Source organism: Podarcis filfolensis, assembly GCF_964270895.1.
Source record: "Podarcis filfolensis genome assembly, chromosome: 15".
In the NCBI taxonomy this organism is placed as follows: domain Eukaryota; kingdom Metazoa; phylum Chordata; class Lepidosauria; order Squamata; family Lacertidae; genus Podarcis; species Podarcis filfolensis.
The window spans coordinates 13,332,322-13,359,051 of NC_139618.1; the positions used below are offsets into that span (position 1 = coordinate 13,332,322).

General features: G+C 46.8%; 1 protein-coding gene across 3 annotated transcripts in view; it reads right to left on the bottom strand.

Moving 5' to 3' along the window:
* Positions 1–26,730, bottom strand: part of LOC310750065 (uncharacterized protein) — a 117,730-nt gene that overhangs the window by 13,718 nt on the left and 77,282 nt on the right. Inside the window, exons 7-15 of one of the 3 annotated variants that reach the window (XM_083587721.1) lie at positions 25,935–25,964; positions 25,123–25,191; positions 23,814–23,849; positions 22,457–22,507; positions 21,024–21,128; positions 17,936–18,113; positions 2,264–2,613; positions 1,356–1,571; positions 114–251 (exon numbers count right to left, since the gene is read on the bottom strand). In XM_083587721.1, the coding sequence (XP_083443847.1) occupies positions 114–251; positions 1,356–1,571; positions 2,264–2,613; positions 17,936–18,113; positions 21,024–21,128; positions 22,457–22,507; positions 23,814–23,849; positions 25,123–25,191; positions 25,935–25,964 (1,173 nt within the window). Of the gene's footprint in view, positions 1–79; positions 252–1,350; positions 1,572–2,263; positions 2,614–17,935; positions 18,114–21,023; positions 21,129–22,456; positions 22,526–23,813; positions 23,850–25,122; positions 25,192–25,934; positions 25,965–26,730 lie in introns of those variants that run through there. The other 2 variants (XM_083587719.1, XM_083587720.1) reach the window with 2 other exon arrangements.

Here is a 26,730-nt window from a genome sequence, read left to right on the forward strand (position 1 = left end):
CTGTACTAGCTGCAGCTTTTGGATCGAGTGCCTGGACAGCTCCACAAAGAGCGCATTGCGCCAATCCAATATCGAACGCACCAATGCGTGAACTCCTGTGGCCAAGTTTTTACCTGGTGATTCTTCTGGGCTCCATGAAGCTTGGGGAGTCACGCCTTCTCTTTCGGATGGGGGAGTAGCTCCGGGAGCGACGCCGGGCACGCGTGGGTTCTGTGTCACTGTGGCGGGCGCGCGGCTCATTGTCCTTCTCTCTGGATAGAAAAAAAAACCCCAACAACCACAGCAGCCCTGTGGCCTCATTTCCACACACATTGTGAGAGTCTCCAAAGCGCAACTGGGAATCTGGGTCTTGGGAACGACAGTTGGCTGTGTGAACCAGCTGCAGCGCCCCCTTCAGGCACCAGAAGAGAATGGCGGCTTTCGACACCGGCCCCTGGGATTGAAAGGCAGCAAACCCCTATCTTGCAAACACTGAGGGACATAGGAATCTGCCTTGTATAGAATCAAACCATTAGTCCATCTAGCTCAACCTTCATAGTATAGTTCTCCATGGTTGTGGGGCAAGGGGGTGGGATCAAGACACTTTGTGCTGATTGGAGACAATCAGGGTGAAAGGAGGTGAGTCAGTCACTGGGGACGGACTCCTAGGGTCACTCTGTGTCAGGGAATGGCTGGGTGGCAAAGAGCGGTGGGAGGCACCAGCCCAAGAACCCCCCAGGGATGACACAGAGAAAGAAGACTTAGACCCAGGTCAGTGGCAGTGTGTCAAGGAGCTGTCAGGCAAGCACAGGTCATCCACAGGGCAGGAAGAATGTGAGGCACGAGATGCAATTAGCTTTTATTCACAGAAAGTAACATCACAGCAGAATTAATGTGGCTTGACTCATTCAGCTTGTGCTGAAGCTGACTACGGGCCCCGCCCTTCCCCTCTAGCCTGTCACTCATCCCTCCCAAGCAGACAAAGGCTGCAGAAATGGGGTGGGCTCCTCCTCTGTGCCTGTCTGGCCCAGTGCTCAGCAACGTGCAGGACTCTCCTCGATCGGGGTGTCAGAGTGGGAGGAGAGCCAGCAGTACCGGGACTTCCCTGGTGCTGTGTAGCAGGGGAATCTCTGACTCCTCTCTATCCGAGTCTGCGCTCACACTGCAACTCTCAGCCTCCAGCCCTGTCCTGGAGGAGCCTCTTTTTTTTGACCCCCTCCCTTGATTGCCCAAATCCCCTGCTTCTAGCACCTCCCACCTTGTCCCTTACCCAGGCTGCTTTCCAGTGTCCCACCACCACGATCTGGGGTCTAAGTCACCGTCTTCTATGCTGCTGCTGCCCCCAGTGTAAGAACTGGGGATTACAAGCACCTTACCTGCTGCTTGTTATTTTTTTCTGGGATCCAGACCGGGTCCTGCTGCGTGCAGATCTCTTCTCCCGGGATCGGGACCGAGATTTCGACGGGGACCGGCTGGAGCTCCAGGAGCTGCTCCGAGACAGGCTCTTCCTTCGCTCCGACTTGTGCCTGGAGTGTTTGGCTGGGGCTGGAGAGCAACTGCCCAGCCTACCGCGGTGGTGCCTCTCCTTTGCTCTGAAACATGCAGTGGGCGGAGATTAGCAGGGCCAATCAGAGCGCAGAGGGGGAAGCAACAGAGGGGGGCATTTGGTGTGGGTCTCAGGTTCAGACAATGGTTAATTTGGGGGGATTTGATTTCACCCTGCCAACAAAGGTCCGTATAGTCAAAGCTATGGTTTTCCCAGTAGTGATGTATGGAAGTGAGAGCTGGAACATAAAGACGGCTGATTGCCGAAAAATTGATGCTTTTGAATTATGGTGCTGGAGGAGACTCTTGAGAGTCCCATGGACTGCAAGAAGATCAAACGTATCCATTCTTAAGGATATCAGCCCTGAGTGCTCACTGGAAGGACAGATCCTGAAGCTGAGGCTCCAATACTTTGGCCACCTCATGAGAAGAGAAGACTCCCTGGGAAAGACCCTGATGTTGGGAAAGATGGAGGGCCCAAGGAGAAGGGGACGACAGAGGACGAGATGGTTGGACAGTGTTCTCGAAGCTACCAGCATGAGTTTGACCAAACTGCGGGAGGCAGTGGAAGACAGGAGGGCCTGGCGTGCTCCGGTCCATGGGGTCACAAAGGGTCAGACACGACTAAACGACTAAACAGCAGCAGGTTGTTTTTCTGCGCATTGGACCAAACATGGGCCCTGTTGGAGGGTATGGTATATGGGCCACTCACAAGCATGCACCCCATTCTGGTTCTTACGTTTTTAGGTGCACCCCATGGTTCTTTTCTGTCCCGGCCACTGTGTGGTAAGGGTGTGAGCAGGTGGACCCCTCTGAGTCACTGCTGTAGCCTGTGTGGCTGACAGATCGCGGGGACTCCTTGGCGGCTGAGAGCTTGGCCCTGCCACGCCCTTTGTGCTTGTGGGTCGACGTGGACCTCGCATGGCGCCTGTGGAAGCGCTTATCTCCACCCGAGCATCTCCCCGGAGGTGAGGCGGACCGGCGTGAGGCCTTGACGCCATATTTGCTGCACCGGCCTTCCTTGGAGTGGGGCGACGGGACTTCGGACTTGACGTGGGCCCTCGTGGAAGGAGACGTGGAATCCAGCCTCTAGCAGAATGAAAGACGCGGAGGGACGGGGAGAGATACAGAGAGAGGGAGGGTGGGGCGAAAAGAGAGAAAGAAGGAAAGGAGAGGGTTTTTTAAAAAAACAAAGAGAGACCCCTCACCAGCAGGAAAAAGCTGCAATTTCACAACAGCGATGCACAATGATTTGAATAAAGGCAGGCTACACAGATACTACTCTGCACCTCTCTCCCCTGTTCAACCTCTCGACCTTAAACGATGCAGCTCATGCAAAATCTCTGGCATGCAAAAACAGGAAATAAACCAAAATGAAAAAATGAAACAGGGAAGGGGAGGCGGAGAGTTTCAAACGGGGCGGGAGGGAGAGGGTCACCTTGGAAAAATGAAAAGTATATAATATGTGCATGTGTGTGTGTATGTGTGTGTTCTTTTAAAAGAAAAGAAAGAAGACCCCAAATTATATTTTGTTGGAAAAAAACAAAGAGAGAGAAAGAGAGAAAGAAAAGGGAGGGTGCTCATATCGGTGGAAGAGGGGGTACATTATGGGATGGTGGGGGGAAAGGATAAGAAGCCAGGGATCGGGTGGGGTGGGGTTTGGATAGAAATGGATTTCTTTGTGGGGAGCTTGATCAAGGCATGTAGAAGAGAAGAGAAAGCTATGTGTAGGTGATGGGGATTGGAACAGGGGCTGGGTTGGGGATGGAGAAAATAAAATCTTAAACCAAAAGAAAACTCCACAAATGTCATCAGTACTGAAAAAAAAAAGGATATTAAAAAAAAGTTTCTGAACTCTTCCTGGGTTTTGAAAATTTGTGCAGAGTCTCCACCAGCGTTCTATTCTCTTTCCTTTTTTATTTTATGTTATTTATTTATTTTTGTTAAATTTCCACTTTTTTTTTTTTAAGTCCGTCCTGGTTAACGTCCACTTACCAAGAAAGTGGTATTTCCTCCTTTAGTAGGTAAGGTATGAAGAGAAGGGAAAAGTTGGGCAATATAAGTGAATCATTAGATTGACAAAAAATGCAAGAGAGAGAGAGAGAGAGAGAGAGAGAGAGAGAGGAAGAGAGAAAGAAAGAAAGAACGAGAGAGAGAGAGATAGAAAGGAGAGGAATAAAAAACCAAACCACCCTGGTCTCCTAAGCTCTTGCAACACACAGCCATGAGGCGGACCCTGTGTGCAGTCCCCTCTTTTGTTTTTAGAACAAACGGAATGCCATTTGGATTTCCCTAAAATTAGTGGAAATGACAGGGTGGGTTTTCTTTTAAGACAGACATCCTCTCAAGGCTGCGGGAGCCCAAAGTAGGTTTGCCAACCCATTGGAGTTTAGCTTGCCCCTCTTGGGACTAGTGTTTTCCCACCAGTACTGGGATCTCGAAAGCAGCCTCCTTTGCCCAGGCGCCAGCCACAACCCTTAGCCCTCTGATTGTGGCCTGTCTCTGCCCCTTACCCCAAAGATTCTAATCTGGTTCCATCTTCATCCTGAGTATGCTGTCCTGAACCTGCTTCTAACTGATCAGATTCGTCTAGGTCAGTGTTGAGGCCCTCCCGATGGTGTTAGACTACAACACCCATTGTCCATGGCTACTGTTGGGCATGGGAGTCCAACAGATTCGCTCCCCACCCCTCCTCATTTGGTTCTGTCCAGGATCTGTCTGCTCCATCTCTCTCAGACCCACACAAAGGCCCAGTTTTACGGAAATTAAATTTAAGACAGTGGGAAGACTGTAGGGGGAAACGAGCCATGTCCTTCCTGTGGACTTTCCCCCAAAGTCCATGATGGGAATTGTTCCCATATTTGGTGATACGCAGGAAGCTGCCCTATGCCCAGCCAGGCTGTGATGGGCCCTTGTACTTCAATATAGTCAAGTTGGCTGTTCTCCAAGCTTTCTGGAGAAGAGACATCTTTGTCCTCACCTGTGACTTAATCCTGTTGCTCACTGGAGATGCTTCTGCAGGCCCTGGACTACTGAGCTATGCCTTTCCTGCAAGGGGCACACAGTTGTGTAGGACAGCCCCATAAGAGAATCATTCAACATGGAATTGTTCTTATACAGAAGGAGGCTGAAACAATTCTCTCGGCGGAGGCAGAACACTGATGGATTGGTAGATTTAGGGCTGACCATGTGACAGACGTAGATCAGCTTTATAACCCTTGCAACTTCTCTCCACGTGCCCAGAATCCAGCCTGTGGGCCAAACATAGCCCACCAGATGTTCAAATTTGGACTGCAGGCTGTTTCCTCAAACCATGCCCACCTGCCCCACACCTATGCCATGTCATGTGTGGGGCAGGTGGAGATACAGCTGAGAGTGAAAATCAGAAGCCTTAAAGGGTGCTGTGAGAGCTAGTTCCCCACGGGAACCCAGCTCCTCCACTGTACTACAACTCCCAGGATTCCTTGAGAAGGCCAAATGACTGCTCCAGTTCAAATCTCCCTTGAAGAGATGCCCATCAGCAAGGCAGGTGAACATTTGGGCAACAGGCGGCTTTGAAAAGGCAACAGAGGGTGTATCTACTGTGCAACCTCTGGGCTGAGTGAGAGCTGGGGACTTTAGCTGAGCCTTCTCCATCTTCTGGTACCCTCCCGATGTGGCTGATGGGTGGAAGAGTCCCACAACATCTGGAGGGCCACTGATCCATTGCATAGCTTCCCTCCACCTGCTAACTTCCAAATATTCTACTCGCATCATCCTTGACCTTTGCCAGCTGAGGCTGATAGTAGCCCAGAACATCTGGAGGGCACCTGATTGCAGAAGGCTGCCTTAGACACAGAGAAAAGGGAGGAACCAAAGACACCCAAAATCAGCAGCTTGGCTGGCATCTTAAACGTCCCACATCAAAAAAGCTATGGGGATCAAATGTAGTGGAAAAAAAGTCTCCCCCCACCCCCTCCAAAAAGGGCAAAAGGTGTTTGAGTAAGACAGGCATCACAGTCTGTAAAAACATTTACTTCTCTTAGCTGGGTGGGTACATGGGTGCATGTGCCATATGATGGTCATGGCCTTTATACTCTGGCCTGATCTATTTGCCTGAAGAAGAAGAAACCCTTTAAACTCTGGGTCTGCTAGTTCTCACAAAACCCACCTATTTTAGGAAAAGGAAGTGAGCTGAGAGGAAGTGGGGTCTGCAACAAAATGTTGCAGTGCGGGGTGTGCTCCTGTTTAGTGTTCAACCCATCCATCCAGCCCTGCCTACTTTCAGAACACTCTGTTCCATTCTACTCCCCTGCCCATCAATTTTTGGCATCTCTGGCATTTGGTCATTCATTCTGTAGCTACTGGGCATGCTCAGTCTTCATTGGATTGGTTTTTTTGGAGGGGGGATTTGCTTCCTTAGGTCTCCCTGACCAGTGAATATTTATCTACTTTTGCAAAACTTTCCCAACTACTCTAATTCCACCCCACCAAAAAACCAAAACAAAACCCCACCCTGTTCTATGGCATTCAAGGTCAGTACAGTGGTACCTCGGGTTAAGTACTTAATTCGTTCCGGAGGTCCGTTCTTAACCTGAAACTGTTCTTAACCTGAAGCACCACTTTAGCTAATGGGGCGTCCTTCTGCCGCTGTGCCACCGCTGCACGATTTCTGTTCTCATCCTGAAGCAAAGTTCTTAACCCGAGGTACTATTTCTGGGTTAGCGGAGTCTGTAACCTGAAGCATATGTAACCCGAGGTACCACTGTATTAAAATACAATGAAAAAGAGGAAGGGTTCCTTCCTACCCAGGTTTGAGCTTGTTCCAAGCTTTCAGGGCTAGCACAGGAGAGGGTTAGGTCTTAGGCCTCTCCCCTATGCTGACATTTAAACCAACCCCCTTTTTTTTCTGGTTCGCTACTCTCAGTTCATTCCGCTCTTGCTTTCAGTAAGAAAGAATGACTCAGAAGGGAACTGGCAATACGAATGTGAGAAAAGCCTCCTGGATCAGGCCAGTGGCCCATCCAGCCCAGCATCCTGTTCTCACAGTGGCCAACCCTGCCCCAAAGGGAAACTTGTATTCAGGGTTCAAAACATCCTCGCTGTCAAATTTTGTGTGTGCGGTTTCCTTTTCTTTCAGGGATGGTGGTGTGGGATGGGGGGGCAGCCCTCTCTTTCTCCCCTTTCCTATTTGATCAAAATGAATACCACCAAACACCCTCCAACTTCTCACAGGTGAAAACAGCAGGGTCAGCCTCGGATTTTGTAAAATCCCACCCCTAGTTCTCACAAAGAGCATCACTTCCTGAGATTCTCTCCCATACTAAAGACTTCCCCCTGCCGGGTACACAATTTTAGACCTGTGTGCCTCTTGACATTCTGTATTCACCGAATTTTCGAGTTGGAAGTGACTCTGAGGGTCACCTAGTCCAACCCCCTGCAATGCAGGAATCTCAGCTAGATCTTTCATGACAGATGGACATCCAAACTGTGCTTAAAAACCTCCAATGAAGGAGAGTCCACCACCTTCCAAGGGAGCTCATTCCACTGTCAAACAGCTCTTACCATTAGAAAGTTCTCCCTGCTGTTTAGTCAGAATCTCCTTTCCTGACATCTGAAGCCATTGGTTCAAGTCCTACCCTCTGGAGCAGCTCTGCCTTGCATGTGACAGCGCTTCAGGTATTTGAAGACAGCTATCATATCACCTCTTAGTCTTCTCTTCTCCAAGCCAAACATACCCAACTCCCTCAACCGTTCCTCAAAAGGCTTGGTTTCCAGACCCTTGATCATCTTGGTCACCCTCTTCTGCCCACCTTCCAGCTTATCAATATTAGGGTTGCCATAGGTCTGGAAATTCCCAAACATAGCTGGAAATAGGCCGTTGGAAACTTTGGCTCAACAACTTTGGCCAAAAAATGCTCAACCACTTTTCTGTCTGGATTTTCACTTTTTGAAATATGCCAACTCTAATCAATATTCTTCTTAAATTGTGGTGTCCAGAACTGGACACAGTTCTCCAGGTAGGGTCTGACAAAGGCAGAATAGTGTGGTGCTATTACTTCCCTTGATCTGGACACTATGCTTCTGTTGACCTGGCCTAAAAAGGTAAAGGTAAAGGGACCCCTGACCATTAGGTCCAGTCGTGGCTGACTCTGGGGTTACGGCGCTCATCTCGCTTTATTGGCTGAGGGAAGCCGGCCAGGAATAGCATTAAATATTTTTTGCTGCTACATCACACTGTTGATTCTGCTTCTGGGCAGAGAAACTGAGGGGATGGTGATGAATTTCTCCAGGGGGAAGAGAAATTATCCAACTATTTCTTGGGTATTGAGGGTCACCGTTAGCAGGAACACAACTCCCATCCCATCAAAGCTTTTGTCGCTGCAAGCGATGACAGCAGCAACTGCATGGATAGCCTAGCAATCATCTTGCATCCTCCACAAGCCCCAGAGACCTGACATAGTTCTGGTGTGTGTGTGTGTGTGTGTGTTTGAGACAGAGAGAGAGAAATGGTGACTACCACTTACATGCACACAAAAATGGTGGGGAATATTTGGAGAAAACTCTGCAAGTGACCTTCTTTGTCTAAGCAGGTGTGAAAAATAAACATCTCTCGGGGGGGGGGAAGTATTGTCAGCTCTGATCCCTTTCCTTTCTTTTTGAAAAGATGTCACCATATTTAACCTCACGGTGGGTCTGGTTATACACACAGTTGCTATTCATTTGTCAACATTTAAGACAGGAAGTCATAGCTGGGTAAAGGCAGAAAGGTTCGAAGTGGACCTCTCCAGCTGCTGTATACTCAGTGTTCCACTTCCAGGTGTACAATTACCTACATATACCCTAGAATTAAGATGCCTCCCCTCCTTCATTGGCAGAATTAACTTCTAGAGACCTGGAAAAGAGACCTTCAGCTCTGACCCAGGGCAACTTTGATGCATGTGTGTACATAACTATTTTTTGAAGGCATCCCCCCCTACATAGACTGCAAGAAAATGCCAAACCATGGCACTCATTTACCTTAGATGGGAGACAGAAAACCAGAACTGACCCTGGTAAACAGGGATAACTGGAATATATGGGGCCAGAGCATTGGAAGAAGGGTGGATCGGGGTTCCCTCAGGCACCTTGGGCAGGATATGGAAACACCCCCTGTTAAAACTGAAATGGACTTTCCCTGCCCATGCATCCAGAAAATATTATCCCCTTGCAAGAAACGGTTGCTGATTTTCTGCAGCTTTCTTGAGGTGTACAGTGGGTAAGCAACATCTCTGAAATTTTCAGGAGGGAGTTGGTGGTTTCCTTAGAAAGTACAGCTAGCGGGAAGCAGTGGGGAGAGCCTCAGGCTACTTCCTGCCAGCGGCACTTCCCAGAATGCCTTGGGTATCCCATGAGGGCAGCCATGAAGTGTGGCAGTCGAGGAGCTATGGGGAGAGCTTTGCGCTGCCATGTGTGTTTTAGTGCTTAAAAATAAAAAGCAAGGGGAAAAATGGGAAACTGTTGGCCAGCTTGTTAGCAAGGGGGCCCCTCCTGAAAATGCCAGAGAAATGCCTTCATTTTTACCCACACAGCAAACGGTCAAGAATATTGTTTTGGTATTTTCTGCCATCAACCCAGGAAAGTCCAGACCACTTGAATTCTGTATACACTGGAACAAAACCATTTCAGATCTTGAGATTTGCCTTTGAACAGCATGAATCACACAGAGCAACACATTGAAGGTTTGTCTTTTGCCTTGTGGGTGGCCACGAGGCCAATTGCAAGGGCGTTGGGTCAACTGCAAGGGATTTGACGCTGTTGGTGGTCAGTGGCAGAGCCTCTGGGTCTCTGCCCAGATGCAAACAGTGGCCAGTCTTGCCCGTTCAAAGCATGCCCAGCTAAATCTGAATAGAGTTAGTAATCCTTCTAGATACACATATACCTACCAGCGAGAGACCCTATGGAGGCTTCAGCATGAATAAGAAAACAAAAGGAAATCAGTATTTCGGTCTAAAATGTTAACATTCCCCACCTTCACCAAAGCACCTAGCAGAGTTACCACCGTGGCCTTAGGGAGCAGCACCCATCATTATAGTCCCTTTAAGTGGAGGTAATTATTGGATTTTCGGGTGGGGGGAGATGGTGAGAAAAAAGGGGTCTGATTCACACCAGGGAGAATGGAAGGACAACCAGAACCGGGGTCTTCTACACAAAAGGCAATGCACTTGAATCCTGGTGTTACCATTAACCCCAGTGTTCCTTTACAAGGGAAGAGTTGACTGATGGATTTGGCTCACGTTCCAGGCCTAACTGGTCTGTCTTGGTCAAGCAGTGATGCCCAAACTGATCAAGGAGGTGATGGGCACATCACCCACCTCTGAACTATGATGGGATTACCTGCACACCCACCTAGAGTCCATCACCTGACACTCCCCAGGTTCTTTTACAAACAGGCTTGATTTCAAATCATTTCCATGCTTCCATTTGAGACCTTGCAGGTCAGGGGTTCCCAAAGTGACTGGTAATGCCCCCAGGGGGCAGTAGGATTACTGGTGGGGGGGGCACTGGAGGTATACCTAAATGACTACCAGGCTTTGAAAAGCTGGTATCACTGAGTCAAGTTCATCAGATGTGCTGTATTAGTTAAATTAGGTAGTTTTAACTGAATTTTGAATCAATGGTGCAATTAATTGTTGATGTTGGTGAACAGATTTGCCAGAATTGGAGCCCCCCAGTCAATGTCTCTCTTGAGTAACTCTGGGTTGGAGGACGTAATCACAGCCTGGGGCCTGACCCAATTAATTCGGTTTACCAGGTCAATTACCTCAAGAGACAGGGACAGGGGACCATTCAAGTAAAGGATTTCATTTTATCCTATTTCATCCTAATAGACACATCTGGATAATGCCTCTTATTTTGCCTCTTTAACGCTGGTTGTTGACCCTAAAGATTTGATTTGGAATCAGTGGTGACCTTTTTTTGCACGTTTTCTGACATGGACAGAAGACTCCATATGGTACATTTTGTGGGAGATCTTAAATGAATGACTACAGTTCCAGAGCTACAATTCCCAGAGTTCCATGCAAAGTGGGACTGGTTGTGAACCTGTAGCTCTGTGAATTCCTTGGGGGAAAGCCACAATTGTTCAAATTGGAATCATAATGCTTTAGGGCACATAAAACTGCTAGCACATTTGCAAAGCTAAGCAGGGTCCAGTATGGTTTCAAATTGGATGAAGGAGCTATGTGTTGAGACCCCTGCACTGCAGGGGGTTAGACTAGATGACCCTTGGGGTCCCTTCCAAATCTACGGTTCTAAGTCTAAACGCATGGGATGAATGTGGTCTGGAAACATTGTGCGGCTTATAAGTCTTATGGAAGCTGCAGAGCGTCTGGGAACTTTTAGGGTTGCACCAATACCAGGAACAGATTTCTGAAATCCATTGTACAAAGTCCAGTGTTGGGCAGTGAGTTGCGGGATACACTCACATGTCAGTTTATTCCATTTTCCTGCTGTTTTCCTAACTGTTAAATTACGCATTATGTCTGAGCTTCTACACAACATTTTATTCCACATGACATAAAGACACTTTCTGGAATATAGCCAGTTTGCAAATAACACAGTCCCAGTGGTGGAAGGTCACTGGAATTAGGCAGAGTCACTCTCCAGGTGGCCCTTCTGAGGGTAGGGGGAGCTTTCGTTATTTCTTTCGATGTCTTTTGCATTACACACTACCAGTTTCCTCACTTTGCAGAGGTAAGGAAAGGGGGCTGCCTGATCTTCTTCTAATAAGTTCTCATAAGTTCTTCCTGCTCTTTGTGGAATCTCCACAGTAGCCACAAATCTCAAAACTCAGTGACTCCCACTTCCCAGATTATGTACAGTACAATCACATCTTATGTGGGTGTTCGGATGCATGGATTCCACATATATGCAAAAGTGAATAAAAAACTGCTTCTGAAAGAGCATCCAGTGGCTTCCACAGCTGGTGTACTCAGAGGGCCTTGCAAAGAGCTTGTAAGATCTCTGTCTTGCATGCATTTAACTTTCAACTAAAGACCTCCAACTTCGTATGGTTGAAATCACGCAAGTTAGACGTCTGTAAGATGTGATCATACTGTACTGCAAACCAACACCACCCCCTGCCTTAGATTGTATATATTCAATGTCAGTTTAAACATCTTTTCACTTCTGTCGAAATCCCCTTGGATGTTGTTGCCTATAGATAAAGGCTCCATGTATGTACAGTCGTACCTTGGAAGTCGAATGCTTTGCGAGATGAACAGTTTGGCTCTTAAATGCTGCGAACCTGGAAGTGATTGTTCTGGTTTGTGAATGTTCTTTGGAACCTGAACGTCCGTTGCAGCTTCCGATTGGCTGCAAGAGCAATTGGAAGCCGCACCTTGGTTCCCGAACGTTTTAGAAGTCAAACAGACTTCTGGAACAGCTTCCGTTCAGCTTCTGAGGTATGACTGTATAGAGAGAGAGGATTTTGCTGCCAAAATTCAGTGACCACTGTAACTGGAACTGTCTTTTTAACACCATCTACAAAACTCATAACCACCCATGTGATCAAGGCAGAGAAAGGATAATTCCAATTGTATGGAGAGTCTCCCTCAGCTTTAGTGATTTTACTTTGGCAATAACAATTAAATGGCTTGCATAGTAAGCCGTCATAATAATAATAATAATAATAATAATAATAATAATAATAATAATATCACAAAAAGGAAATCAAATCAGCTGGATATGACTGTACCATTTATGGAAACAAACACAAGATCGAAGAGCAGAAAAAACACACAGAAATGCATTCTAACAACAGAACGAGGATTATTATTTTTAAAGAAATTAAATAAATTTCCATGGGGGGGGGGAGGATAAGAGAAGCATGACTTTGTAGCTAATTGTAAGAAAATAAATAAAAATTGTACAGAGCCACCAAAAATAGACAAGCGTTAGGAGATAGACAGAGAGAGAGAGGAAGAGAGAGAGAGGAAGAAAGAGAGAGAGAAGATAGAAAAAAATCACATTTAATCAAACTACGGTGCTTTTCAACAGGCTGATCTGTAGAAGTGAACGTGCGGAGGGAGAGAAATACCTACCTTCGGAGTGGTGAGGAATGCAATAATAAAAAAAGAAATGGTAATCTCCACATTTGGAGGGCAGAATGGGGAAAAAGACAACGACTCTTTAGTAACGTGCTTCAGACCCCTTTTGCTAATCAACTTTTGCTTTGCTTTGACCACACTTTGGATTTCAGGCCCCATTCACACCATAAATTTGAAGCACTATGGTACCAATTCAAAGACTTATGGTTTCCCCCAAAGCATTCTGGGAGCTGCAGTTCATTATGGGGCTGCTGAGAGTCGCTGGGAGGCCCCTATTCCCCTCACAGAGTGTACTATGGTACCATTTTAAACAGTCATGGCTCCCCACAAGGAATTCTGGGAGCTGTATTTTGTTAAGGGCTGTCTGGGAGCCCCTCCGTTCACCTCACAGAGCTACTGTTTCCAGAGAAGTCAAACAATCAATCCCTCTTCACAGGGAACTCTGGGAATTGTAGCCCTGTGAGGGGAACAGGGGTCTCCTAAAAACGCCCATCACCTTTAACCAACACCTACAGTTCCCAGAATCCTTTGGGGGAAGCCACAACCATTCCGAGTGGTGTGATAGTTGCTTTAAATTTATGGTGCAAACGTGGCCTTGGTCAGTTCAGGCAGCCATCATTCTTCATTTTTGTTTAAATTAAAAAATAAAAATGCATGTGGATAACCAGTAGTTGTCTAAATAGCGGCAGCCATCGGAAAATAAAACAATTTAAAAAGTTTCTCTGTAACATTTAAATATTTTTGAAAGGAAAAAAAAAAGTCCCAAAGATCATGCGAGAAAGGAAGCGGATGAAGGCAGAAAATGTCAAGTTGGGGGGTGGGGGTGGGGATGGGAATCTGTTTGTATTGGGATAAGCTAGAAGGGGCCCCGTTGAAAGAGGGAGAAATTGTAAAGTGTGTACATGAGAGGGCGAGGAGGAGGAGGAAAGAGAAGCTGAGAAACAGAGAGAGAGAAATAGAGAGAGAGAAATAGATATAGAGTACCACCAAGGAAGCCCACCGGCATGAAAATATGGCATGAAAATTGAAACCACCTTTTTAAAAGGGAAGTCAACTTCATTTGAGTTTGATTCTACTCAGGGATAACTAAAAATATTTTGAAGCAGAGAAGCAAATGCTGCCCACCCGTTGCCAGACCCTGTGAGCATCACCTAAGGCCCTTCTGCAAGTACCTCCTACATGGGAGGTCTGGAGGGTGGCAACACGAGAAAAAAAGCCTTTTTGGTGGTGGCTCCCCTGTTTGCACAATACTGTCCTCAGGGAGGCTCTCCTGGTGCCATCATTGGCCTCATCAAGTGGGTGGGATGTTTTAATCCTGCCTTTTAAAAATAGTATTGTCTTTTAGATACGCCTTCATTGTGTGATAAGTCACTCTGCATGACTTTTGTAAAAACAAACGAACAACCCAACTAATAAAGTTAATTTATTGATATTATTATTATTATTATTATTATTATTATTATTATTATTATTATAATATACAATAATTAAATATCAATAAGAAGAAGTCAAAGTCAAGGTATCTAGTGTACTCAAGGCCAGCAGAGTTATTTTGGGAGCTGCGACAGAATATCCCACTAGCATCCCTCCTGATTACCTGGCAGTAAAAACAGAAGAAGAAAATAGTGAACAACTGGCAATTTGCTGCCTTTTCATGACACCGAATCTGCTGCCTGAGGTGCCTGCCTCACTCTGCTCAATGGTAGAGCTGGCCTTGATACTATTTCTCCCCCCCCCCCTGCATCCTAGCCTGCAGAATTTATTTCCTATGGACCCGAGGAATGGGATGTATGAGGAAGTAAAAACCCTGCTTGAAACCATGGAGACTTGCTGCCAATCCCCATCGATGATACTGAGCTATGTGGACCAATGGTCTGGTTCAATATGAGGCAGCTTCCTGTGTTCCTAGGAGACAGAGGTGCCAGCTTGCGATTGGAGGAGCCATCATCACATGTGCAATATCCCGACGTCATGAGTGTGACATCAGAACGTTGGGAGGAGCCGAATGCGGCTCCTCCTCTTCCTCTCTTGGCACTGCCACTGGTTGGAAGCTACTTCGACCCTCCTTCCTTCTGCGGCTGGAGGAGGACTATGATCAGTTCCACTCTTCAGTTCCATGTTTTTAGGGCATGGGAGGCAGCCCCTACCCCAAAAATATAGGGGGATCCAAAAGGGCTTGGCCCCTAGGAGCCAGCGCCCCTGCTAGGAGAAGTTCTCTGTTTTCTGACACAAGAGGAAAACCCTTGTCTTACATCAGGGATGGGGAACCTGCGGTCCTCTGGAAGTCGCTGGACTCTAAACATGAACCCTAACCTGGCTCCCATCAACTCTGGCCACTGGGGTTGATGGGAATTGTAGTCTAGATACATCTACCACCCCATCGTATATGTTGCTAACCACCTGGGCTTTTCTAAGAGTACTGAGATTAAAAAATAATGATAATTTAAGACTTCGGATGGATTAATTGGGGGCAACAAATACTCCTTTTTAATCTAAATAGTTGGTTGACTAAAATGTGGTGGCTGACACAAGTAAATAATAATTATGATAACCAGGGTTTTTCCCCCCAGTTCTGGCACCTCTCAGGTGGGCACCATGATAAGAGAACAAGGGAGGCGTTCATGGTGAGTTCCGACACCTCTTTTTCTAGAAAAATAACACAGATGATAATGATTCTAGTATCAAACCGGCCGGATAATTTTCTCATTTTCTTTACAGGCATAGCACCAGATTCGTTTGGGGGTTTTATTTGAGCCACCTCAAACCCACCACTTTCTGTGGGAGAGGGAAATGGAGCTTTCTGCTTTGCCTCAGATAATATTTAAAAAAGGAAAAGGAAACTATACAGTTATCTTCCCTTTTAAATGTGAAATTTAACAGACAACAGAGTTCAATGGTTGTAAAGAACTAAAGAAAGACGTCTGTGCATTTCTTAATTGGCCGGGAGGGTTCCACACTTACACACACAAAGAAACGAAACGGAAGGGGAAAATTGTAGTAATAATAATAATGATAATAACAGAAGAAATAATATTTATTTTCTAGATCCACATGACAACAATGGAAGAAAAAGAAAAAGAGAAAGATATAGTTTGCATTTCTGTACATTACAAAAAGGGAAGAAAACAAGAAAGAAAATGCAGGAATCCGAAAGGCACGCCCCAGTCGCCCTCCCGCCCAGTCCCCTGGTTTCTGCCGAGCAAAAAATTGAACTTTTATATTACCACATTTCGAACGGGAGGCTAAAGAAAAACACAGATTGGGATTAAAAATGAAAAATAAAATAAAAGTTGCACAGGACAGCAGGAGCCGCAATTGACAACCAAAGGAAACGTGTGTTGACTCGAGTATTATCAGGGAATTTGGAGAAAAGCTGGCTCTATTATTCATTTCCCAAAGCATTAAAATACATTCTGCTTTGTTTCCCACACTTCTGAGACATGAAGCGCACTGTATGACTAGTTTTAGAGTGTGAGAGAGGAAACAACCCCTGTTCACAAGAGTGCTCATCTCTGACACCTCTGTGTGAGTTGCTGTTCTGGGAGTGAATTTTCAGAAGACACAATTGTGCTGATGGATCCAGTCACACATGTAAGCCCGGAGTCATAACTGACTCCAAAGTCAGTTTGGGAAAAATGAGTCTGAGGGCAGGGGAAATGATCCACCCAACCCCAGAACGGTGACTCATGCAGAGACCCAGGCAACCTCTGCAACCAACTTCTTGGTGTCTTTCACATTCTTCCCTGGCACACAGTATGGCAATCCCTGGATTAGGAAACTTTGTGCAGGAATGCAGCCCTCCTCCAGATGTTGTTGAGCTACAATTCCCATCAGCCCCAGCCAGCATGGCCAGTGGTCAGGGATGGTGGGAGTTAGAATCCATCAACAACCTTGGGGGGGGTCCCAGAGCCCCCACCTTTCATTTAATGCCACCTTTTTTTGAACTGGGGCAGGGCAGGGGGAAAGGCTCACACAGAGATGAATAATGGAATAAACAAACTACAGTGATTTGGGGTGTGTGGAAAAAAGAGGTAGAATCGCATGGTTAGGAAAATAAATAAAAATGTGTATATATGTTGTTTATATTTTTTTTAAAAAAAGAGGGAGAAAGAGACGGCTGAGGAGAAAGAGACAATGGAATGGATAAACTTAGAGTGGTCTGGCCTAGCAAACTCTCTGGGGAAGACTGCACCAGGAATTCCTTCCTTTCAAGATGCTCAGAAATTTGGAGGTAAAATAGTAGGGGGAGGAGGAGGGGAATGGGGAGAGGTAATCCTAATGGAGAATGCTTAAACTGAAATAACTCATCTTGTTTTGAAGCATTTTTATCATGGGGAGGGCTGCTTTCAGGGTGGGGAAGCCTGGAATTGGCTGTAGGTGATATTGCATTAAAACACAAACTGAATCCATTCCTTCCCCATCTCTGCTCTTTAAAGGCACGGTGCTGTTGTCAAGCTAAGCCATGGAGGGCATCGCTTCCTAGTCATAGGAAGCTGCCTTAAACCGAGTGTGACCTTGATCCATCTAGCTAAATATTGCCCACACTGACTGGCAGCAGCTCTCCAGCAGGGTCTCCAGCAGGAATCTTTGAGACGCCAGGGATTCAGCCTGCGATGGTCTGTGCAAAACGTGTGCTCTACCACCAAACTACAGCCTGTTCCTGCCTTCAGACAGCTTACATGTGGGTAAAAAAAAAGCAAAAAGACTCCCAGCAATAGCCAGGATCGGGACCTTTCCTGCGGACCACAAACAGGCAGTGAGAGGTGGTGATAAAAGCATGGAGAGAAGAGAAGTATGGAAACCTTTGGCGTACAGACCCAAATCCTCGGACCTGAAAACATTTGGCGATGGATTTTTGCCTCATTGCTACTCCTCAAAAAGATCTCAGCAAAGTACTTCCTGGACTCACGGAACTTCAGAATTGGAAGGGACCCAAAGGGTAATCTAGCCCAAATTCTACCACCGAGTTACCCCAATGCAGATGTAGCACATGAGTGTCTGATGAGAGGGGAAAGAGACGGAGAAGGAGGGAGGGAGAGAAGTTCCAGAGCAACCCCCTAGCCCTCCGGATGCTGTGGGGCTGCAGGTCCCATCGTCCCCAACCATTGGCCATGCTGGCTATTGGGAGTTGGAGTCCAGCAGCACCTGAAAGCCTGGCTTGGAGGAACATCTTCTCCTTAAGCCTTCCCCATCCGCCACGCTTTGAGCAAAATGCCTAAGAGGAGGGAGCAACGTGAGATGGGGCAGAGCCGATCTGGGGAGGGAAGGTGGCGGCGGGGCGGCAGCTGGGGAAGGTGGGGTTGGATTGAACCCTGAGAAAAGCAAACCCAAAAGGTCCATACCTCCTGTTTCTTCTCCAAGAGGGCGCCATGGCTATGGCGGCCGTTCTGGGCACCGCCCTTGTGCCCGTTTTGGTGAGGCGTGGCCGATCGGCTGTGGCCGGTACAGGAGGAGGAGGGGCTCTGGCTGGACTGGTGGCTGCTGCCCTTCTGGGCATCCTCTCTGTACTTGGGACTCAGTCTGCAAACAAAGGGGAGGACAGAAAGGGTTGGTCAGCAGCTATGTAGGCCTCCATGAGATTGTTGCTATATTTCTTAGAAGGATTTATAGATCCCCTTTTATTTCAAGGAGAAATAGCAAGGCAGTTCCCAAACAAATAAAGGACAACAGCAATCGAAGAAGAAGAACCTCTATTAGGAACATAAGAAGAGTCTGCTGGATCAGGCCACCAGCCCATCTGATCCACCATCCTCTACTCAAAGTGGCCAACCAACTGCTCTAACAGAAGCCAGCAAGCAAGTTGATTGGAAGAATATAGGGTAAGGCCACCAGGTAGGTTTTGCTGCAGAAGGATGTAATACAGCTAGAGAGAACCCAGACTTAACTATCCTTTTTTAAAAAAAATAATATTTATTAAAGTTTCAAAAAAGTTACAAAAATGAAAAAATGAAAAGAGAAAAAGGAAAGAAACAAAAAATACAAAATACAGAAAAATAGAACCAATTAAAAACAAATCAGTCTTTCCATGTCTTGTCTTTCATTTACTTGTTTCCCTGACCTCCTCACACCTCCCTTTTTTGTATTCTAGTTCAATAGTTGTTTCAGCAAATCCTTACCACTTTTGCTTTTATCTTAATAATTTATCTTAATATATTATAACTTTACATTCTCACCTGTTAACAATCCATTTTTACATACCCCTTTGTAGCATTACTGCTAAAACCACATAACTTCATTCCAACATCCTTGTAACATTCCTTAATTTTACAGTATTTCTGTAGATAGTCTTTTAATTTCTTCCAGTCTTCTTCTACCGACTCTTCTCCCTGGTCTCGGATGCAAGAGTTCACTGGGAAAGGCAGGCTGGTTGTTTCAGCACCAAGGAGAGCTCCCACTGAGGAACTTGTGCCAATATAAGAACATAAGAGCCTCTTGCATCAGGCCAGTGGCCCACCTGGACCAGCATCCTGTTCTCACAGTGGCCAACCAGTAGGAAGCCCTGATGCAGGATCCGAGCACCAGAGCCCTCTCCCCTCCTGCAGTTTCCAGGAACTGGTATTCAGAAGCATCGCCGCCTCTAACTGTGGAGGCAGAGCTAGCCTTATCCTCCTCCATGAATTTATCTAATCCTCCTTTGAAGCCCCCCCCCCCCCCAAAAAAAAATTGGTGGCCATCACTGCCACAGTTAGAGGAATGTCCATAGTCCTTCTTTTTATCTTCCAACATTCAGCTTCATTGGATGTCCAGAAGGTCTATTAAAGAAATACAGCTACCCATTAATTGGTTACTTCAAAACTGGAATCCTGCAATGTGCTGTATCGGTGCTTTCCTTGCACTTGATCTGGAAGCTGCAGAATGCTGCAGGATGATTGCTGACAGGAGTGAGACCCTCTCACCATAGAAAACCTTTGCTCAAGGATGTGCACTAGCTGCCAGTTTGCTACTGGGCCAGGTTCAAGGTGTTACTTCTAGTAACAACTAAAAGTCCTAAACAACTTGGGAGTAGCATACCTGTGAGATCACATTACCCTCATATAAACCGACTGGACTGCTTTCATCTGTGGAACTGGCACTGTTACGGGTGCCACAAAATACCTCTTCCACATTTGTAAGCAGTCAACCTTTTAGTGTGGCATCACTTATACTTTGGAACACACTGCCTCTTGACATCAGCCAGGCGCCTTCATTGAACTCTCTTTGGCGCCTGCTAAATGCATTTTTGTTTAGACAAGCCTACCTAGATATGTTGGCATGTGTTTTGATCTGGTTTTTGCCTATCCCTTATTCTGTTTTAAAAAACTGCTTCTACCAATGATTTCTTGCTTTATTCTTCTTTGTAGACTGCTTTAAGTCCCCCCGCTTTTTTTACAATCGAGCCATATATAAACATTATGAAACATGAATAAAAACAAAATCCAGTAATAAAAATACAGCTACCCGTTCTTAAAATACACACTAAAACACTGAAACACCCATAATTAAAATATATAATAAGAACGTTCATTACAACAACATGTTAAAACAGATGTACCATTTGACATCATAGACACTGTGTTGTTGTTGTTTAGTCGTTTAGTCGTGTCCGATTCTTCGTGACCCCATGGACCAGAGCACGCCAGGCACTCCTGTCTTCCACTGCCTCCCGCAGTTTGGTCAAACTCATGCTGGTAGCTTCGAGAACACTGTCCAACCATCTGGTCCTCTGTCGTCCCCTTCTTGTGCCCTCCATCTTTCCCAACATCAGGGTCTTTCCCAGGGAGTCTTCTCTTCTCATGAGGTGGCCAAAGTATTGGAGCCTCAGCTTCAGGATCTGTCCTTCCAGTGAGCACTCAGGGCTGATTTCCTTCAGAATGGATAGGTTTGATCTTCTTGCAGTCCATGGGACTCTCAAGAGTCTCCTCCAACACCATAATTCAAAAGCATCAATTCTTCGGCGATCAGCCTTCTTTATGGTCCAGCTCTCACTTCCATACATCACTACTGGGAAAACCATAGCTTTAACTATACGGACGTTTGTTGGCAATGTGATGTCTCTGGTTTTTAAGATGCTATCTAGGTTTGTCATTGCTTTCCTCCCAAGAAGCAGGCGTCTTTTAATTTCGTGACTGCTGTCACCATCTGCAGTGATCATGGAGCCCAAGAAAGTAAAATCTCTCACTGCCTCCATTTCTTCCCCTTCTATTTGCCAGGAGGTGATGGGACCAGTGGCCATGATCTTCATTTTTTTGATGTTGAGACACTAAGCAGGATCAACTCCAAACAAATACACAATGGATAATATGTGACACTTGTAACACCACAAAGCTCTGCATGTATGTTCTTTGAGTGAAAAAACCATCCACAACCGGTCCCATTTAAAGAGCTCCCCCCCCCAAGCTGTGCCTCCCCACCCCTAAACCTGGGGCCAAACCAGGTGTAAGCCCAGCCTACCTGCTTGTCAATTTGCAGTCGCTGTAATCTGAGGAGAGCGAGGCGCTCCGGGAACTGCAGCTGCTGCGCCTGTGGGACCTCCGAGTGGACGACTCGCTGTGTGACCTGGGAGAGGATGGGGAGAAGCGGAAGGGTGAGGCAGAACCCGGCGCTCCACCAGCCTGGCTGTCAGGAGCGAGCCAGCAGTAAATCACACTGTGCAAATTGGAGTTAACTCTTCGTTGGTGAAAACACGATCTGCACAGACTTGGATGAGCACAACAGCTTATCCCTGGTAGGTCTTGCCCCATGGAGCAGTTACTGAGACTAAAGGTCCTCGCCTCCCCATAGCTGCCTAAGTGCTCTCTTCTCCAGCGTTTCCTCCAAGCAATCAGAGACTGCACCTACACACAGCTAATCACTCCTCTGCCCTTTTCATGCCTCCCCTGGTTCTAGATGACAAAGTGGGAGGGGAGCTTGTCGTGGCAGGAAGGGGAGGCACACATGACTCTGCACCAGCCTGACTCCTCTCTGCCTCTTGGCCTCCCTCCTCTCCTGCTTCAGCTTCTGTCTCTGATTCTGGACTTCTCTGCCACAGACTCCCCCAGCTCACTAAGCTCTGTTAACCCTTCAGATTCTGACACCTTCTTCCAGTCCTCTCCCTCTTATCCCTCCCACCCCATTGTCCCACTACCACTCCCCTGGTTCTCAGCCTTCTTCTCCTGGGGGTTCCCAGCTGGTTCCCCCGACTATTCTTCTGTGTCCAATTAGTCCATGACTGTGGCTCAGGAGGAGTTCTGGGACTGCCCCCATCATGACCCAGACCCTGATTGACAGCCAGGACTTTGGCACAAAGGAAGGACCAGCTGGTGCAAGCTACAGAGGGGCTGAATTTGGATCCAGGCCTGGATGCTGAGCCTAACCATGGGTCTGGGTTCAGGAGTCTGACGGGACCTTGAGTCACCAGTTCTGAAAGCATCGCACTGGCTGCTGGTGAGCTACCGGACCAAATTCAAGGTGTTAGTCCTAGAATCACAGAGTTGTAAGGGACCACCAATGGTCATCTTGCCCAACCCTCTGCAATTCAGGAATCACAACGAAAGAATCCCTCACAGGTGGTCATCCAACCTCTGTTGGAAATCCTCCAGCAAGTGAGTGTCCACCACCTTCCAAAGGAGGCTGTTCTGCTGTCAAACAGCTCTTACCATTGGAAAGCTCTTCCTAATGTTTAGTCAGAATTTCCTTTCTTGTAATCTGAATCCATTGGTTTGGGTCCTGCCCTCTGGAGAAGCAGGAAACAAGCTTGCTTCATCTTCCATGAGTTATTTCAAGATGGTTAATTCCCATTTTATTTGCTTCCGGGGGGAAATTTCACTTGCAAGTAACATGGGAATAAGCATTCAACTTGTGTTGTTTTCTTCTACGGATGGGGTGCAATCCATTCTGATCCTCACCTTTTTCTGTCTTTGTTCTTCTCTTTCCTTTTGCTCTTGAGACTTCTGGACCTATGAGACAGCAGAAAACTGAACGCACATGAAAAGGGAGAGGCAGAGAGAGAGACAGAGAGAGAGAGGAGGAGGGAAACCAGACATGGGCACAGGAAACACCAGGCTCAGCAGCCAGTTTTTCCTTCTAGAATATTTCATGGAACAGCTTCCCCAGGTGCCAACGTGCCAAACCTGTGGCCTGCTTATCAGCCTCTCCATGGGGAATCGACTCTTAGGGGGAGGGTCCAGAATCAAAGGGGCAGGCTATTTTCTGACGGTCTAGAGAACGTTTTGCAAGTCATGACATCTCACCTCACCATGACCCACTGCTTTATCCGCACCTTCAAATCAGCTTCCTGTGCCGAAATGAGGAGATCTCTGTGTGCCTGCACTGAACACTCTTGTAGTTCCATTGTTATCACTAAGTGATTATAATGTTGGTGCATTTTACGCCTTATTATATAAATTTTGGCCACCACACCCTCCCCAGCTTGCAGAGAACAGCTCTAGAGACTGTACTTCGTGTAAGAACATAAGATGAGCCCTGCTGGATCAGACCGAGAGCTCACCTAACTAATCTTTGCCATGGCCGGCTCTATCATTAGACAAAGTGAGGTAGCCACCTCCAATGGCAGATTCTGGGTGACGTGTTTCACAGAGCTGGCAACCGTTGCCTCTGGGAATCCCACAAGCAGGGCAGGAGTGCGCTTACTTTCTCCTGCTGTTGTTCTGGTATTCAAAGGTATGTTTTCTATGACTAGTAGTCACTGATAGCCTTTCCTTCCATAAATCTGTTCGACTCCACTTTTAAATGCCTTTGAAATTGGTAACCACCACAACATCTTTCCATGGCAGATTCCACAGGTACCCCTGCACCCATCTGGATGTCCAAGCCTGGACTTCCTTGGTGGTGGCCCCATCATTATGGAGCGAACTCCTCCAGGAGTTCCTGGTAGGTGAAATCTTGGTGACGCCCTCCCGGGCAAGTCAAGTGACCTTCCTTGTTCCCTGCAAGCCTTTGAACCCGGATCCTTTGGCCTTTTCGTGCCTGGCTATGGTGGCCTTTATGGAGCTACTTTCATGGCCCTGGACCAATGTGGTTTCTTCTGAGCTTGGCCGGAAGAGACCTTGAGCCTGACAAGGGGGCAAGTGGTGAATTTGTTATAGAAAGAGGATCAAATGTGGTCTTTGGCCACTAGAGGGCAGTGCATAATTTGCCTTGCTGGTCATGGCTGAGATGGGGGAGGAGGTGAGGAATGTGGATGTGGGATTAGGGGAGACAAGGTGTCCAGTGGGGGGAGGAATCTACACCATTAACCCTCACCTGTGCCTCCTCTTCTTACGAGAGCCAGACGCAGACCTGATGGGCAACCGGCAAGAACAGGAACAAAGAGAGGAAAGGAGAGACACTGGTTGAGATGGTCCAGGAGAAAGAGGGAGGAGCGCATAGCCAAATATCTCTTTCCTTGCATAAGAGCCACACCAAAGATGCAGCACCCAGATTACCCTATTCCTGAATTTTAAATTGCTGTAACCAGCCCTGAGACCTGCTGATGAAGGGTGAGCAATAAATTTAATAATAATAAATAAACTGCTCATCCAGACCATCTTAGTCCAGAATGTGGGGCTGTGCAGACAACAGATAGATTAACCATGGCCTTTACTGACGGAACCTGCAGCAACTTGTCTCTATGTAACACAGCCATGTTGCCCTGTTGATGTCACTGGACTCCAATTCACAGCATCCTGCCAGAGCTGATGGGAGCTGGAGGCTGCAACAATCTATAGCCTCTGTTAGTTCTGGTCCATTCAGCCCAGTTCTAACCTGTTGTGACTGGCAGTGGCACATCTCAATTTCCTGAAAAGAAAGGTCTCTTCCAATCCAGGGGCCTCCATTTAACTGGAAATGCTAGGTGGGTCAGATCTGGGACCTTTTGCTTAAAAAAAGTATGTACTCTCCTATCAACGGGAGATTGTCTAGTGGAAGAGACAGATGAGAACAAAGGAAGCTGTGTTAGACTACTGAACCACTTAGCCCAGTAGTGTCTATACCGACCAGCAGTGGTGCCCTAGGGCCCAAGCCAGGGATGTCGGGGATCGAATATAATAAAAATGGAAGGGTGTTGTCATGCTGCAGTTTGCTTGGCTGTCAAGAGGTGGCGCTGCTGACTGGTGACTACAGCATGCTGACTAGTGGTGGATGGGCAGCCCAGATAAGCCATGGAGGGACAGACAGCACAGGCTGCACCAGTCCCCCAGCTGCTCTGCCTCCTCTACCTACCAGCCTGAGGGCAATTGCCTCCAGGGTCCAGATCCCTAGGCCAGCTGGCAGTGCTACTGGCCAGCTTTGGAACTGGCTGCTTGCCCAGAAGTACCCATACAACTTTCCAAAATCCTGTCACAGTCCAGCGTGACCAGAAAATGGAAGCCAGGTTCTGGCTCTGTTAGTGAAGCATTTGAGATGCAAAGAGATGCTGGCAGGATTTTCAGTGCCTTCCCCCACCCCTCCCCAGAGATGCCCCTGGGGATTGAACGGGGGCACCTTCTGCGTGAAAAGCAGATGTTCTGCCAGTGAGCTATGGACCTTCCCATTGTTAGGGGGAGAGGAAAAGGGGGAGCCCTGAGTCCTTTACCTGTCTCTCCGATGCTTTTTCCCTGTCTTCTTCTTCTTCTCCTTCCGTACCGGGGAAGAGCTATCCCCGCTGAAATGCGAAAAAGGACTATGTCAGTTTGTCAGGAGGAAATGGAGCTGAATCAGCATGTGGGAATGTCATAAGAAAAGCCTGCTGGATCAAGCCAATGACCCATCTAGTCCAGCTTCCTGTTTTCACAGAGGCCAACTAGATCATGTGTAGGCAAACTAAGGCCTGGGGGCCGGATCCGGCCCAATCGCCTTCTCAATCCGGTCCGCAGACGGTCCAGGAATCAGTGTGTTTTTACATGAGTAGAATGTGTCCTTTTATTTAAAATGCATCTCTGGGTTATTTGTGGGGCACAGGAATTCATTCATTATTATTTATTTAAAAATATAGTCCGGTCCCCCACAAGGCCTGAGGGACAGTGGACTGGCCCCCTGCTGAAAAAGTTTGCTGACCCCTGAACTAGATGCTTTATATGGGAAATCTGCAAGCAGGACCTGACCACAAGATCCCTCTACCCTCCTGTGGTTTCTAGCAACTGGGAAGCAGAAGCTGGGCTGCCTTCAACTGTAGAGGCAGAGCCCGCCCCTCTACGAATTTGTCTAATTCTCTTTTGAAGCCATCCAAGGGTTAAAGGCATCCAGACAAATTAGCCCCCTTACTTTATGGGACTGCTTTTTGGGTGGCTGGGGAAACCTTGTGGGGAAAGCCGTAAAAAAACAGACACCTTGGATGGGTTTCTATAAATATATGGGAAATTATAGGTAATAGACCATGTGGATGATGCAAATTCCGTTGGCACTCACCTGCGTTCAGATCCAGGTTTCCTTTTTTTGCTGAGATTGCAAGACAGGAAACAGACAAAGGAGAGGTTAAGGAGTGTCTCTCTGAAAAGAGCGGATGGTTTGGAGAACAGGGTAGACTTCTGAAATCAGGATTGGGCCGAACAAATGTCTAACCTGGCATATTTTTATTTTTTTATTTTTTAAATAATTTTTATTAACTGGCCAATCACATCAAATTAAATCACATCACATAAATTCCAAATTACAAAGCCAAATTTTTAAATTTTGTTGGGGGAACCCATACTTCAAGATCCAAAGCGGGATTCAGATCATCTTATTACTGCGTTAATGTCCAAATCAGTCCAGACAAAATTCATAATTCTATCCAGTCTTATCTTGGTGTTTCCACATCATATCTTGCTCATATAATTTCTATTTTTCCTTTACGATCTCTTCTGTTAGTCTCCTTAAGCCGATAAGCAAAATAACAATCCTGTGTGGATTTCCCGTTCCTCCACTAAGTCCAGATGGTTTCCATATATCTCCTTCGTAGATAGCATCGCTCTTTCAATCATAAATTTGGCATTTGTTGCTCTTAAGTCCCACCGAGAAGTTGGTCCACGATATGTAAACAACTCTATTTCTCTCTTTCTCCTCCCAGACCCAAGAGCTCCAACAATGCCTCCCAAAATGGCGACGGCATTTTTAACTGCGTCATTCCAAAACTCTTAGCTTTCCAGCTTCATCTTGAAACATTGCTTTGGTTCGAAAGTTTATCTCCACACAGCCTTAAATCCACAGCTTAAGTCCTTAGTTT